The 17,656-nt window shown below is 39.6% G+C and overlaps 1 protein-coding gene across 1 annotated transcript in view; it reads right to left on the bottom strand.

Annotated features, from left to right (window-relative positions):
- The window catches only part of iftap (intraflagellar transport associated protein), a 44,382-nt gene that overhangs the window by 7,345 nt on the left and 19,381 nt on the right, over window positions 1–17,656 (bottom strand). The window contains exons 3-4 of the mRNA XM_063001622.1: window positions 13,405–13,479; window positions 12,865–12,919 (exon numbers count right to left, since the gene is read on the bottom strand). Of these exons, the coding sequence (XP_062857692.1) occupies window positions 12,865–12,919; window positions 13,405–13,479 (130 nt within the window). The remainder of the gene's footprint in view (window positions 1–12,864; window positions 12,920–13,404; window positions 13,480–17,656) is intronic.

The raw sequence follows: 17,656 nt of genomic DNA, 5'->3' as shown, positions 1-17,656 counted from the left end.
TCGATCGCCGAGCGAACACTGAGTTGCCTCCAAGCTAGCAAATTTAGCGGCGACCAGTCAGCGAGCGAAAATCAGGGCAAAAATCATGTAGTGTGAACTACGCATAACACAGTATCTAACGTGTGATAAGGGTTTAGCATTCTGTTGCTAATTTACTTGGGCCATGATTCATTTGCATAGTCTAACTATGAGGGGTCTTCAAAAAGTTTCCGCACTTTTATTTATTTTGGTTGGAAATGGTGAGGGTGGGAGGAGTACTAATTGGTCGTGTCTGAGACACTGAGAGAGCACTTATAGTCCGGATTCAGCGCCATCTGATTTCCACCTTTTTGGACTGCTCAAGAAGCTTTAAGGTGAAAAAGATTTTCATGTGATGATGTGAAAGCAGCGGTGCATCAGTGGCTACGCGCTCAAACAAACGTTTTTGCTGATGGCATAAAAAAGTTGGTACGACGCTGGAAAAAATGCACTGGAAGGTGACTGTAGGAAAGTGATGTCATTTGTTTTTGAAATTCCTAAATAAACAGAGATTTTAAAAGTGCGGAAACTTTTTGAAGAACCCTCGTAATAAGGTTCAGGTGACAGACAGCTACCCTGACATTCTTCTGTAAAATGTGCAACAGGTGTGCTTGTTATACAGCTCTGGGTTCTTTAAGACCATCTTTGTTATTGTTGGTAAGTTTTGCATGGTTGTCTGTGTTAGTGTAGAACAGTTATCTCTCACCTTTAAATAAATATGCATTTAAAGTTTCCAGTAGGAACAGGGCCCACCATGACTCTGATCAGGATGAAGTGATTATTCAAGATGAATAAATTAATTTGTTGTTACAGTTTCAAAATCATTGAGTCTTTGATATAGTTGGCTACAGTGGTATAGCTAATGGAGGATATTGCTTACAATCACTGTCTCTGAGGGATGTCACATGTTACAGATTGCTCCACCATGCTTTACATATACAAGGAGATTCACTCGAAAGTGTCCCTGAATATTCTGTTGTAAATCCTGTTAGGATGAAGCAATCTGAACCAAAAAAATACACTACATACCTTGACGTATGTGTAATCGATTGCATTACATGCAATGTTGGAAGTGATCCCTGTTTTCTGCCAGACACATTGACACGACGCTTCTTGAATATGTTCAGTCCAGTTTCCATACCATCTTCTGAATATCACTCTTTGAGAGTACTTCCTAAATTCACTCGGACATCGCTTACACGAATTGGTGACCCAATAGGTTTGCACCATGAAGATACACTGCTCAATACTGTACACCACCATCCTCATTAGAAGTCGAGTGACTGAGTGAAGAGGTATGGGGTATGCACCCGGGAAAGTTGCAAATGGAGGTTAAACATTGCGAGGGCTGTCCGGCGCCTACCTCATCGCCATGCTGCAGGGGCACCCCAGCTTGTTCGAAGCTCCATATACTGAGGAGCAGATTGCTCGTTGTTTCGTTCAGATTGCTTCATCCTAGCGAGATTTAGGATGTTTGAATATTAGGGGACAATATTCGGGGCTTTTATCGATTGAATCTCCCTTTATAATAATGTTTCTGTAAAAGTAACAAATCAAAACTCGAACTATTTGGCCATATGGATAAGCAATTTTTCTGGTCCAAGAAAGCCGAGGCTTATGACCAGAAGAAAACTGTCCCCATGGAACAAGCATGGAGGTGGGTCAGTGATAATAAAGGGCTGTTTTTTTGCTGCAGGAACTACTAATCTTGACTGTGTAACTGGCATCATGGATTCACATAAATTCCAAGACATTCTGAGTTGATATGCTATTCCTTCTGTGGTGATAATTGAACTTTCCAGCAGTGACCCCAGACACACTTTAAAATCAACCAAAGCTTGGTTGAAGAATCATTTACATTTACATTTACGGAATTTAGAAGACGCTCTTATCCAGAGCAACTTACAGAAGTGCTTCATACCAGAATCAGTCCTGGTATGTACTGGAGTGGCTGTCTCAGTCTCCAAATTTAAAACCCCATAGAAAATCTTTGGTGGGATTGAAATAAAGCAGTACAAAAGCCATCACACCTCAGTGAGCTGGAAACTTTTACACAAGAGGAAAATTTTTATCTGCAATATATAAGCCACCATGTCTGTTTAGAAGCTCACCATCATTTTTAAAGCACCATTCTTCACTTGTTATTTTCAGACACAATTTGCAGTATATCTATTTTGACACTGAGTCATCTTACCTAAAAGAAATGTTCTCTATTTCCCATTTCTCTCCCATTCAGTTTGTGTATGAACATCTGAATAAGTGTGTGCGCTGCTGCGCGAGCATGCTTGGCACTAGTGTAAGCAATCTTAATTAAAGTCTAATTAAAGCTAATTACTTGCTCAGTGAAAGACATACTTTTACTGAATCAAAACCGAGCATCTGCAAGTGTGTTCTTGTGTGTGACCCTGTGTGAATATACACTGGCCTGCTATATTTGCATGCCTTTCATTCTTCAGCTCTGGGCAGCTGGTATTGGGAATGCAGCACCAAAAAGGTCATTAACGATCACAATAAAGTAACAGAGAAAGAACATTTACTCCTGTAAACAATTATAAAACTGCCATTAGGTGCATCATAAAAAACTTCATGGCCCCAAACATCTGGAGGAAACAAAATCCACCCATACTGCAGTTAAAACCCATGAATTCTTGTGAATCTTGTTCCAAATGGACCAGAAGCTTGTCTGGGCATCTTTTTTGCCAGCCTGGTTTAGCATCTGTCTCCTAACGATGTATTGCTGTATTCTGGCGTAATGGTGATTATCCAGTGTTCCATGTCTGGCTGAGTTTTCTCGCTTACTGTCGGTCTTTTATACTTATGCTAATGAGTCTAAAGTTTTCTGTTACTCAGCACTTTTGACTGACATCCAAAATACCAGATGCATCAGGTCTCCTTTCTACTGATCCCACCTTCTAACCTTTGCTACCTATCATCCTGGCAGGCCCCAGCACAGCTTTCCACACTAGAAAAAAATTGCTGCTAGGTGCAATGAACATTATTATTATGTTAATTAAAAATGTACCAGTTAATTGGATTTTTTTTTAAATTTTGAGTGTGCAGCAATGTTTATCAAAATATATGTTACATTTAGGAATGTTTACCACAAACGCAGAGAAACTCGGCGTTGTCACTGGTCAGCTGAGCGCCATCTGGCAGGCATAACTGGCAGTACCTGCAGCAGATACTAATTGGCCATTGTTTAAAACCACCTCCTTGTTTCTACACTTACTATTTTATCAGCTCCACTTACCATATAGAAGCACTTTGTAGTTCTATAATTACTGACCATTTATTTCTATACATATCTTTTTTAGCCTGCTTTCACCCTGTTCTTCAATGGTCAGGACCCCCACAGGACCACCACAGAGCAGGTATTATTTGGTGGATCATTCTCAGCACTGCAGTTACAATGACATGGTGGTGGTGTGTTAGTGTGTGTTGTGCTGGTATGAATGGATCAGACACAGCAGCGCTGCTAGAGTTTTTAAATGTCATGTCCACTCACTGTCCACTCTATAAGACACTCCTACCTAGATGGTTCACCTTGTAGATGTAAAGTCAGAGACGATCGCTCATCTATTGCTGCTGTTCGAGTTGGTCATCTTCTAGACCTTCATCAGTGGTCACAGAACGCTGCCCATGGGGCGCTGTTGGCTGGATATTTTTGGTTGGTGGACTATTCTTAGTCCAGCAGTGACAGTGAGGTGTTTAAAAACTCTAGTCTAATTGTAGAACTACAAAGTGCTTCTATATGGTAAGTGGAGCTCATAAAATGGACAGTGAGTGTAGAAACAAGGAGGTGGTTTTAAATGTTATGGCTGATCAATGTATATCTATTTATACGCTGTGTAAGGACCCTGATTGGCGGATGAGGCGCCTGTGCAGAATGCAGGGGCGAGAAGAGGAGGGCTGCGTACATGCTCTCCTCGGATGCAATCGGGTATTCCTCAGCAGCGAAAGACAAATTGACTGCGCTAAATTGGGAGGAAAATGGGGAGAAAATGCATTAAAAAAAAAATGTTTACATGTAGCTATCTCGGCAGCCTTGGATGCTTTAAAGGGTAGAGCCATGACTGGCAATAAAATAAGGTAAACTTATGTATAATAGCAGAGCTTTGGGGAAAAATGCATTATTACCCATAAAACCATTTCAGTAAAAAGCTGGAGAAAGTCAAAGACATCTGCAGGTGTTTTGCTGTTAGAATTTTTTTAGTGATCTTTGCAAAACACACTCCTAAAAAGAATAACACAAAATTTTCTTTAATTGTAGACAATTTGTCTTCCTGTGGATCGATGTTCACACAGAAACGCTTTCAAAATGCTTTTCCGCGATCTCATTTTCTCCTCCTCTACTCCAGTACTTTGCCATCCCTAGCTCTACAGCACAGACCATAAAAACCTTCTGCTGGATAAATTGAACATGCTTGTTACTACCAGTTACGGTTTTATATGCACTGTTACTATGGAGAGTTTCTGTCATCCAGCTAGCATTAATTAGAGGTTATTAGTATCACAGAAGATTCATGGAGACGAATAAAGATGCTTATACATTTTCCCGCTCATTATGAATCTGCTCTGTAAGCAAAGATAGGAAAACAGTAAAGCTGCTGTCTTCGTCTATAAAAACACACCAGTCTCTTGTAATTTGCAGAGAATTAATAGGTCTAATAAATGGTAAGAATGAAATTGGATACCTTGTGGCTGTTACAGAAACAGTGCACATATAATTCTCAGTAAACTAGACTGAACATATGGTGGATCCATAAATGCTTTACATGCACGATTTGTTCATTCTCTTAAATCTTTATTTAACTGACAAAAGGAGACAGAAAGAAATTCCAGTATTTTCACTAATCAACTTTAATGTAATTTGTAAATTACATTTAGAGTTTGATGCCTGCAACACACTCAAAAAAAAGTTTGGACACCATGTAATGACACTTTTTAATAGTTTGGGAACTGTGGACACTAACAGCGCTTTTCCACCAAAAGCACATTGGTTCTTAAACCCGTTCTGTTCTAAACCTTGGTGTTTTTTAGAGAAACAATGTGCGTTTCCACCAGTTTTTGAGAACCAAGCCTGAGTCATCAACGGTGGGCATTACATAAAGAAAGTAAAGGGACAGTGGTAGCCTAGTGGGTAGAGTCCTTGAGCAAGGCCCTTAACCCTGTCTGCTCCAGGGGCGCCGTACAATGGCTGACCCTGCGCTCTGACCCCAGCTTCCAAACAAGCTGGGATATGTGAAGAAAGAATTTAATTGTACTGTACACCTGTATATGTATATATGACAAATAAAGGATATCTTCTATCTTCTTCTAAAGAGTAGTGATGTGATGGCAGGGCGTGTAGTTTACCTGCGAGCATTTGTGCTGTTGTTACAGATGTTCGTTCTTATGCAAAAAGCATCGTCCACTATTGGTGATAAGAAGATGTAGACGTGTTTGTCACCACTGTTGCTTTCTTTAGTGCATTCACGTGAGAAGCGTTTGGCGCTTTGCTTTCACCGCGACCCTTGGCGCAAATAGCCGCTTTGCTTGAGCGGTGAAACATCACTAAAGTTCCACGACACGAACATCCATTTGTGTGAAATAACCATCAAACCTACTCTAAAATACAATACATACTGTACAGTGTATCACAAAAGTGAGTACACCCCTCACATTTCTGCAGATATTTAAGTATATCTTTTCATGGGACAACACTGACAAAATGACACTTTGACAAAATGAAAAGTAGTCTGTGTGCAGCTTATATAACAGTGTAAATTTATTCTTCCCTCAAAATAACTCAATATACAGCTATTAATGTCTAAACCACCGGCAACAAAAGTGAGTACACCCCTAAGAGACTACACCCCTAAATGTCCAAATTGAGCACTGCTTGTCATTTTCCCTCCAAAATGTCATGTGACTCGTTAGTGTTACTAGGTCTCAGGTGTGCATAGGGAGCAGGTGTGTTCAATTTAGTAGTACAGCTCTCATACTGGTCACTGAAAGTTCCAACATGGCACCTCATGGCAAAGAACTCTCTGAGGATCTTAAAAGACGAATTGTTGCGCTACATGAAGATTGCCAAGGCTACAAGAAGATTGCCAACACCCTGAAACTGAGCTGCAGCACAGTGGCCAAGATCATCCAGCGTTTTAAAAGAGCAGAGTCCACTCAGAACAGACCTCGCGTTGGTCGTCCAAAGAAGCTGAGTGCACGTGCTCAGCGTCACATCCAACTGCTGTCTTTGAAAGATAGGTGCAGGAGTGCTGTCAGCATTGCTGCAGAGATTGAAAAGGTGGGGGGTCAGCCTGTCAGTGCTCAGACCATACGCCGCACACTACATCAAATTGGTCTGCATGGCTGTCACCCCAGAAAGAAGCCTCTTCTGAAGTCTCTACACAAGAAAGCCCGCAAACAGTTTGCTGAAGACATGTCAACAAAGGACATGGATTACTGGAACCATGTCCTATGGTCTGATGAGACCAAGATTAATTTGTTTGGTTCAGATGGTCTCAAGCATGTGTGGCGGCAATCAGGTGAGGAGTACAAAGATAAGTGTGTCATGCCTACAGTCAAGCATGGTGGTGGGAATGCCATGGTCTGGGGCTGCATGAGTGCAGCAGGTGTTGGGGAGTTACATTTCATTGAGGGACACATGAACTCCAATATGTACTGTGAAATACTGAAGCAGAGCATGATCCCCTCCCTCTGGAAACTGGGTCGCAGGGTAGTGTTCCAGCATGATAATGACCCCAAACGCACCTCTAAGACGACCACTGCTTTATTGAAGAGGCTGAGGGTAAAGGTGATAGACTGGCCAAGCATGTCTCCAGACCTAAACCCAATATAACATCTTTGGGGCATCCTCAAGCGGAAGGTGGAGGAGCGCAAAGTCTCGAATATCCGCCAGCTCCGTGATGTCGTCATGGAGGAGTGGAAAAGCATTCCAGTGGCAACCTGTGAAGCTCTGGTAAACTCCATGCCCAGGAGAGTTAAGGCAGTTCTGGGAAATAATGGTGGCCACACAAAATATTGACCCTTCAGTAACTTTCACTAAGGGGTGTACTCACTTTTGTTGCCGGTGGTTTAGACATTAATGGCTGTATATTGAGTTATTTTGAGGGAAGAATAAATTTACACTGTTATATAAGCTGCACACAGACTACTTTTCATTGTGTCAAAGTGTCATTTTGTCAGTGTTGTCCCATGAAAAGATATACTTAAATATCTGCAGAAATGTGAGGGGTGTACTCACTTTTGTGATACACTGTATATCTGTGTTTAGTTGTATTTACTTCACGTGTGGTTGTTATGCAGCTCGGGGTTCTGAGAATCTGAGTCGAAAAAGCTTAACGTAAAAAAAGACTAACGTGGCTAAATGGTTATAAGTGCTCTGTACTGCTGAAATTCATCACTCGTCCACAAATGATGTCACGGTTCGCGCTGAAAAACCAAGTATTCTGTGGTGCCAGATTAGAACACTAGTTCGCTGTCTGGAACCTCTTTTTTTGGTGGAAACGTGGAACCGGTTCAAAATAAAGTTTGTGTACAGGAACAGGCTCCATTCTGCTTCGGTGGAAAAGGGGTATGATTGTTGCAGTTTTTCAAGTGGAATTTCTCTCCATTCTAGCTTGATACAAGACCCCGTCTTCTGAGGGCTAAGGTCATGCACATTCAGCAGTGGTTTCCATTCTAGTCCTACATAAACTTTCTCTAAGATTTCTCTTGCATTAAGAATTGTTTTTAATTGATTGACAATTTCTTTATGAAGTTTAGTACAAAGTGGTAAGCCACGACCCATCGTTGCTCGTAGACTGAGACTTTGGTGGATCCTCCATTTACACCCAACTTTTACCAATTTATCTGCTATTGTCAGATCACTGTACAGTTCACACTACACAAATGGATCTCTTGCAATCGGGAGTCTTTTAAGTCACTGTGTATTACACACTACACGACTGATCGGCGATAGAGGATTACACACTACACAATCTATCACCGTGAGAAATTGCAGGTGAGTCTATCTGGTCTCCCAAACTATTTTTCGTCACAAAAACACACACACAAGAAGTGACTAGGGGTTTAATGAAACCACGTCCAAAAATGCACATCAACAATAAGCAAGCGATCAAAGTTGTTTGTGCGCTGATGTTCAGCGTAAAAGCAAGTAGGAAAAATAAATGAATCCGACTGAATTGGGCCACGCAACCAGCAAGGATTGTCTGTTTTGTAGTGCGTTGGAGGTTGGTATTATGTTTTGGCATGGAAGATAAAATCACAAAATACTGTAAAGCTTGTGTGTGTGCTGATGTATTCTGACAGAAACTGTATTATGCACTCCTCCCCCTGGTTTCCCCTCACCCCGTATCTTGCGTTCTCATTGGCTATATTTCCACATAGCACTTGCTGCCACCTGCTCGTAACACCTTTCACACTACACAATTTTGAGTCGGCGACTGATTCAGATATTTAACATGCTAGATATTTTTCTTCAATCGCTTGGATCGAGTCACTGAACAGTTCACACATAGCAATTGAGAGACAATCGATCCCCGAGCGACCGCAGAGTTGCTTCCGAGCTGGCACATCTAGCAGCGACCAGTTGGCGAGTGAAAATCAGGGCAAAAATCGTGTAGTGTGCAATATTCTATTATTTAACATTCTATTATTATTCTATCATTATATTATTCTCAATATTCTCAACTTTTAATTTTTTTTTACCTCTGCCCTTAATTTTTTTATGTGTTGCAGGCATCAAAGTTTAAATGTTACATGTGTTACATTTTCAAACTACAGTAATGCTGATCAGTGACAACATTGAAAATCTTCTCTTTCCACGTGTCAGTTAAATAAAGATTCAAGAGAATAAACAACTCACATATTATTCTTTTAATTGCATTTTACATTTTGCATTTCTTGACAATACAATCAAATAAGCATAAGCACATTTAAATGTAATTACTTTCCAGAGGGAATGTAATGTTTATTGAACAGGCTAATAAAAGGAAGTGTGCACTAAGTACATAATAAAGATTAATGTTCCCTATAGGCACTTGGATGTAGCACTAGTCTAATACACTAGCCTACTGCGAAGATACAAGTTTTAGCAGTGGCACTGGCCAAGTTGGGAACTATACAGATGCAACTGCCAATGTCTGAAGAATGACAGGCCTAGTAGAGATTAACTTTTTTGGTGCTGTGACAGTAATTCCTATTGGCAGTTTACGTAACACATTTGACATAAGGCAAAGCAACTGAAATAGGAAAATGAAGATTACTTGGAATGCAGAAAGAGTAAAAAAAAAAAAGAATTTTAAAAAGGTTAATGTTTCCTTAACATGGTGGCACAGCAAGCAGTAGCACCTGGGTTCAGAAAACTTGGGTTTGATATTTGTTTCCGGTCAATGTCTGCATTGTTTTCCCAATGTCCTTTGGGTACTCTGGTTTTCTACTATCCAAAAACATACCAGTTTAAAACCCTGCAATGATTTGACTCCTTGCCCTTGGTGTATCTCTGTCTTGACTTGCCAATCTGTTTTTCCTAACCCAACTATTAATGAACCAGGCCCACCATGACTACCACTGACCAGATAATATTTAGCTGATGAATCTTTCTAATCACAGCAGAGACATAGGGTCTGTTTGAAAACCTAGTGAGCTACCTTGCTGTCTTACTGCCTACATAGGCTGCCTAAGCAGGGAGGATTCTAATAAGTCGACTTATAAGTCAGGTTATTCGAACGCACTACTTAGACAGTGATTTCCACGATTCCATCAGTTTTTGCTTACTAAGCTAACACTGTTAGACTCATGCCATTCAAACCAATGGGATGAGGTCGCACAACGCGCTAGCATGTCAACTAACATCTCCCTCCATGTACCAAAAACACTTAAATTTGCTGTCAAGTCCGAATTTGCAAACAAATGACACTTGTGCACATTTATACAAATAAAAAATCAATAATAATTTATTTACGTTTGAAAATAACTCTGTTTGTTGCTCCGCACCGTCTACATTTAAAAAAAAAAATTGCCTTCACAGCTAAAGCAGCATCAGATGCTCCTTCGTTATTCTGTCAAAATACAGATTTAAGATGCCTTAGTAGGCAGCATTTTAAGGCATCTAAGAATTCGAACAGCCTCCTTCTCGGGAGCACGCATAGAATGACATAAAATGCGTCTATGCAGAGAGCTCACTAGGTTTTCGAACACACCCATTGACATGATAATGGAATAGTAATTCCTGTGCCACTGGTTTTAGATTTTTAGTTGCAGCCACATCTCTAGGATATTAAAACACCCTGTCACTGCACCAACTTTTATTAAACTGAACAGATATTCTCTAAAATATTTAAATAAAACTAAAACATTCAGTAATTTAAATAAGGTTTTGTCAATGTTTAGATATTTAGGCAGCAAAGCACACTAAAACCATTTCTTCCTTCACCATGCATTACAGATAGAATGAAGTATTGGTCTTGGAGGGCACTGCATTTTATTCTATTAGTCCCAACTATTTCAAATATAGTGTATCAGGTGTGTTGTCAAACATCCAGGTGGAATTTTGCAAAATTCCCCATGCAGCAGTAATGCAGCAATGTGTTTTTTGGAGAGAAGCAGTTTTACCTATGGTGTCCTTTCACTAACACCACTTTTAATTACTTTAATTATTTTAAATGTATATAAAAACATGTAAACAGATTGTACAGGACTTATTTTATTTAACCTTCATTAGGAGTGTTAGTTGTGTTCTCAGTGTGATTAATGCAAGATATTCCTCAATCAGGTCTTTATGGACGTTTGTTTAACCTTCGTCATTTTCTCAATTCTTCCTCACCTATTGGTATCATTTTTAAAATCAGACACGTTCTATGTAATTAATGCAGAAATCAAGATATTAACAAATACAGTATTTCTCAAATAAATATGAAGCTTTATGCTAAAGTTGGAACTTAGTTTCTCCTTCTAATTTCGGTTTCTCCAGTTAGGAGTCACCACAGCGGATCATTCGACTTCATCTTGCTCTGTACTGAACATCCTCTTCTGTCACACCAACCACCTGCATGTCCTCCCTCACCACATCTATAAATCTCCTCTTTGGCCTTCCTCTCTTCCTTCTGCCAGGAGGCTCCATCCTTAGCACCCTTCTCCTGATAGTGCTATCATCCCTCCTCTGTACATGCCCAAACCATCTCAATCTCACCTTCCTAACTTTATTTCCAAATCCTACCTGCACCATCTTTAATCTTGTTCATCCTTGTTACTCCCAGTAAGAAGAACACCATCATCTCTGTCACCTCCAGCTCCCACTCCTGTCTTTTTTGTCGGCGCCACCATCTCGCTTTCACAGATACCCTTCTATCACAAGTCACTCCTTCCACTCTATGCCACCCATTCCACCCTTCGTACACTCTCTTCTTCATCTCTTTACCATACACTCTTTAATAATTTGTACACCCGACCCCAGGTAATTAAACTCATCCACCTTCACCACCTCAACTCCTTGCAACTTCACGCTTCCACCTCCCTTCCTCTCATTCACACACATGTTTTTCTCCTGCACACCTCCATCTCTCCAGGCTCTACTCATCCTAAATCACAATGTCATCCATAAACATCATAGCCCATAGAGACTCCTGCCTTACCTCGTCCATCAACCTGTCCATGACCACAGCAAACAAAAAAAGGATTCAGAGCCGATTCTTGATGCAGTCACACCTGCACTTTAAACCTGTCTGTCATTATTCACCGCTGTCACACTGTCCTCATACATATCCTGCACCATCCTCACATCCTTCTCTGCCACTTCCAGTCTCCTCGTACAATGCCACAGCTCCTCACTCAGCTCCCTATTATAAGCTCTCTAGATCCACAAAACAAACAATGTAACTGCTTCTGGACTTCCCTATACTTCTCTATCAACAAACATCTGTGATGCACTTTTACTGGCATAAAATGATATTACTGCTCAAAAATCTTCATCCTTTTTTTCAGTCTAGCCTTCATTACTCTTTCCCAGATCTTCATGCCGTAGCTGATCAACTTTATGCTTTATGCCAAGTTGACAGTTTGTATTAATAAAATTTTTCTTTAATTGTCTTTAAACAATTATATTCAGCAAATAAACAAAATTGTGTATTTATAAAAATACAATTAAATTCTTTCACTGTGGAGAATGTCCTATTTTACTATTTTACGTATTTAAAATTGACAAAACATGGAATTTAACTAGGGGTGTCCAAACTTTTGCTTAATACACTACATCAAAGATCATGCCATCAATATTAATACCAAACATCATATTGTTTAAAGCATATACAGAAGATTGTATTCCTTGTGTGTGTGTGTGTGTGTGTGTGTGTGTGTGTGATCTATCTATCTTTTAACGCTGTGTAAGTGAGCTTAGATAGATAGACAGACAGACAGACAGATACCTTGGATGGATGGACAAACAGACAGATGGTGGGTGGGTGAATGGACTGACAGACAGACAGACAGATACCTTGAACGGACAGACAGACAGACAGACAGACAGACAGACAGACAGACAGACAGACAGACAGACAGACAGACAGACAGATATACATTATTTATCCCGAGGGTAATTATTAAATTAGCTTTCGTTTTTCAGGTTGCTGTTATTTACATAAGTAAATAAAAATGCACACTTTAGCAGTGTAGTGCTAATGTAATGACAGTCTGCTTACAGGTTTAAACAGACAGTCAGGGGTTCGCATCTGAAATCTTTTTTGTTTGTTTGTTTTACGCAATCAAATCACATTGTTCCACTATTTCTATTGTTACAAAAACATGGAATACGTGTTGTTACTACCAGTAGCAAGATAGATAATGTACCTTGGGTGTCCTGCAAGTCATTTGCCTCTTCTAAGTGTTGTAGATAATTATCAAACTAGTGGAGACAGAAAAGAAAAGCTGAACAAGACATTTAGACCATACATTTATTTAATACTGTACTGCTTACACAAAATAGTTTTAGATCTAACAGTTAACATTTCATTTCAGTTTAATCAGTTAACTAACCGAAAAAATAACTTTAAATTATTGCAAATCGTTTAAAGACACAGTGGTGGCCTAGTGGGTAGAATTTCGTTGTACTGTACATCTGTATATCTATATATGAGAAATAAAGGCATTCTAGGCATTCTAAGTGATCATTTAAATACATTTCCAATAGCCAATGACTGACATTTAAGTCATATTTGGGCATTATAAATGCTGAACTAGCTCTACATGACATTTATACTCACAATACTCTTTTACTTTACAGCCACACTACATGAATTAAATTTGCATTCAATATTGTTTAGTGCATTTCTTAAAATCTGCATCTGTTCTATAAAGCTACCAGAGACGTCTGTGCAACAAAATACCTACCTTGACAGATCGATCTATTAGGAGAGTCCCCCCATTGCCAAGTCTACCTGCTGTGACACTGCCATCCAGCGCCAGCTACAACAGTATAAACACATTGCAAACACAGTCAGCATTTACATGTACAAAACATTCAACATGTGCATTCTTATTTTGTTTCTGGTTCTTATACAGGGTAAATAAATAAGTGATCAAACTATAATAAAATTAACAATGGAATTTGCTCACAGATTTTAGAGGGCCTGAAATGCTCAGGATATTGGTGCATTTTTAAGAACCACATTTTCTTGTTATGCTAGAGATATACAGTACTTTACCATCTATACTACAAAAACTTCTGTACAATTTTAATGATGTCTTAATGAGGTGATTGGAGAGGCCATAGAGGGCACTTTTTCATAGCACTCTAAAATAATTGAAGCAGTGCAGTACAGTATGTGGACATTATCACCATGTTTTGTGGAAACATTATTAGGAAAGAGATTGCAGCCAAGGCCACACAATCCTGTAACTTTAATTTGTTACTGAGGAAAAATTGAACACAAAAAATACATGAAATTTCGAGTTGGTATACTAAGGGATGTCCATGAACAGGTCATAATTGACTAAACAAAGATAAATAAATAATAGAAAGAATACATAGAAAATGTCTATCTGCAAGACATCAATTGCCAAGACACTTTTGTTGATCTCAACTACACAGAAGAACTTTTTAGTGCTTGTCAGACAGCCCTGAGAACTGGTAGATTGGAAGAGAGAGGTCTTACTGAAACTTTTATGAAATCCTATTCTAAATCCAAAAGCATTTATAAGGAGTCGCCCCCAGCTTTTTGCAGCTATAACAGCTTCCAATCCTCTGGGAATCTTTCTACAAGATTTGAGTGTGTCTGTGGGAATTTTGACCATTCGTCCAAAAGTGAATATGTGAGGTCTGACACTGATGTTGGATGAAAGGGCCTGGCTCACAATCTCCTCTTTAGATCTTGTCAAAAGTGTTTGATGAGGTTGACGTCAGGGCTCTGTGCATGCCAGTTACGTTTTTCCACACCAAACTCACCTAACCATCCCTTTATGGACCTTGCTTTTTGCACTGGGGCAAAGTCATGCTGGAACAGAAAAGGGCCTACCCAAAATTGTTGAAAGTTGGAGGCATACAAAGGTCCCAATTTTCTTGGAATTCTGAGATTCACTTTCACAAGAACTAAGGGGGCTAGTGCAACCTCTGAAATACAACCTCATAGCATTATCCCTCCTCCACCTAACTTTACAGTTGGCACAACGCAGTTAGGCTCCAGAGTCCAGTTGTGGCATGCTCAATAGCAGTCCATCTGAAACTTGGCACTGGTATAAGACTTGTATGTAGCTGCTTGCCCATGGAAAACCATGCCATGAAGGTCCTGGCACACAGTTTTAGTTTTGCCAGAGGAGGTTTGAAACTTATGAGTTTGAGTCAACTTTACATTTTCAGCATTTAGCAGACACTTTTATCCAAAGCGACATACAGTACTGTGACAGTATACAGTCTAAGCAATTGAGGTTTAAGGGCCTTGCTTAAGGGCCCAACAGTGACAACCTGGCAGTGGTGGGGCTTGAGCCAGCAACATTTTGATTGCTAGTCCATCACCTTAACCGCTAGGCTACAACTTGTCCACAAAAGGTTATATCGGACACAGTCATGGACAATTTAGTATCTCCAATTCACCTCACTTGCATGTTTTTGGACAGTGGGAAACCGAAACCCACACAGACACAGGGAGAACATGCGAACTCCACACAGAAAGGACCCGGACCGCCCCACCTGGGGATCGAACGCAGGACCTTCTTGCTGTGAGGCGTGTGAAGCCACCGTGCCGCCCTTACATCGAACACCCTTACACTTTACATGGTCTGCTGTGGTTCCTAAACACTTCCAATTTTTGTTTATCTAGGAGGGAAGAGCTTTCTCAAAGTGATAAATAAAGAAATAAATGCAGTGGTAAAGTTGTGTATTAAAACAGATTTCTTCCTAAAAAGTGGATGTGCTGCTGTTTTTTTTGTTACTAGGATTGAACAGTATATACAAGTGGGACCTTTGAGATATAAATCTTGGGTACTTGAAGCTGGCAGTGCTCTCAGCAGCAGGCTTGTAAAAGTGGAATGGATTGTCTGCTTTCTCCTAAAGTCAACCACCAATTAATTGGTTTTCTCAACATTCAAGGAGTGTCGTCAGTGCACCAGGCAGTAAGAAGGTCAACTTCTTTACTCTGAGATGATTCATCTTGATTGGATATCAGTGATGTGACAGAAGTGTCCTTAGAGAACCTCACGATGGTGTTTGTGCTGTCCATCAGCACACAGCAGTGATGAAAGAGCAAGTATTATAAATGAGCAAGAATAAGTTTTAGAGGCATTTATTTGTATCCTTGTCCATTAAAGTCTCAAATCAGTGGTCCTAAAATATTTAGCTACAGCCCCTCCCCTTTAGAGATATTTAAACTGAAGTGGCATATTTATTATATAAAAAATTACAGATATATTAAAGGTGCTTGAGAGGCGCAGCAGTCTACTACACTAGTCTATCATTACTGTAATCCGGGTTCTAAGCTGGCTAGTCGGTGTCTACAGAGACATAATTGGCTATGTCTGATGAGGAGAGATGGTCTTTTTTAAAATAAGTTATGATGATCTAAGCTAAGGCACCATAACATGCAATTATAATTTTGCCTGTATGCCTCATTTCAGATGGATAATTTTCTTCTCCGAGTAAAATAGTCAGGATCTCTACAAAATCTCTATTGTAACTGATCAGAGTGATACAGATTACACTGACTTTGTAAATGTGCCTGTTAAAACACAGTTTTATCTGTTTAATGTAATTTTATCTGGATTAAATGTAGCTTATTCTACATTGGTTTGTGTTTAATAGTTTGTGTTCAATCATTACAGTAGTGTGATCAGTATAGTGTAGAGAAGATACCAGTTTCTTTTAACTGATAACAGATCGCCATTAGTCGATGGTTAACCGACTTATAGTAACCCATCAAAGTCTAAAACATGATGGAATTACTTGTAAAAGAAAAAGTTAATGAAATAATTAGAAAAAAAGTTCTTTACATCATATCGAATTTCAGCTCTGCCATCTGGCTGGGCTGGGTGGCTGCATGAACAACGATTGGCTGTTGTTCATAGGGTAGGATGAGCTAGACCGGGTTCCTCATAACTGAGCGAATTATGACCTCTGCTGGCTGGTTGATGGCGTCTGCACAGAGTTGGGGGAAAATGCTGATCAGGGTGTGGCTCTCCGTGCACAAAGCTGATCCGCATATGTGTGAAACGTGCCAGGGGAGCGTGTGACAGTGTCGTTCTCCTCAATCGGGCAGGGGTCAGCTTCAGTAGAGAGGAAGCATAAAGCAAATGGGTAAAAAAATGAAAAAAATGAACGTGCTAAAATCAAGAGAAAAAGGGAGAAAATGCATAAAAAACAGAAAAAAGTTCTTAATAAAGTTGCTTGGTTTGTGATGCTTAGGGAAGAGAAATTTATTAAAACTTGCAGCTGCAGAGATGACGAAAAACCCTTTTGTTGTACAAAGATAAAAGAGGCCTTGATTCTGTAAAAAATAATGAGCCTAAAACCTCTCTAGCATTTTTAAACTGATACAGAGAGAACTGAAGCATCAATGTTAGGTTAAGGGTTTCTCCGTGCCTGGGCAACATGACCAGGCGAGGAAATAAAACTTTAAAAAATAAATGAAACATCTGCTGTTTGGGGGTAATTGTGTCTAAAAGAAGGGGAACAGCAGTCGAAAATGAAGGGGGCAGTAAGCAGTGCAGAAAGCAATATTTTGTATGTAATTGAGTCCACGTTGATTATTAAAAAGGGCCGACATCATAGAGAATGAAAATCATCACCTGGTTTTATTAGTGTCTTAATTAGAAATGGTTACATAAAAGAAAGGCAGGCTGATTACAGCTCCCCTGTTTAAAAATGTATAAAATTGATGTATCCTGAGCTGTACTTTGCATTCGTTGTGGATTATGCCCAGGTTGTGATCACATCTGCAATAAAGTTGGAGTCTTTTTCTCTTTTATTCTTTTATTACCAGTCTCTGATGTTTTTATTTAATTGTTGTGTAATTTTTATTACATTTAGTCTGTTGTAAGTGATTTGGAATCCTTACGCCATGACAACCACATGACTTAGCTTCATATCAACAACACTTAATACTTTATTGATTAAAAACATTGCAACATAGTTAAAATGGCAGTAATGCAGAAC

The sequence above is a fragment of the Trichomycterus rosablanca genome, chromosome 1, assembly GCF_030014385.1.
Source record: "Trichomycterus rosablanca isolate fTriRos1 chromosome 1, fTriRos1.hap1, whole genome shotgun sequence".
NCBI classification, from domain to species: Eukaryota; Metazoa; Chordata; class Actinopteri; order Siluriformes; family Trichomycteridae; genus Trichomycterus; species Trichomycterus rosablanca.
The sequence above is the reverse complement of the archived record's forward strand: the minus strand, read 5'-3'. Positions and strand labels throughout refer to the sequence as shown.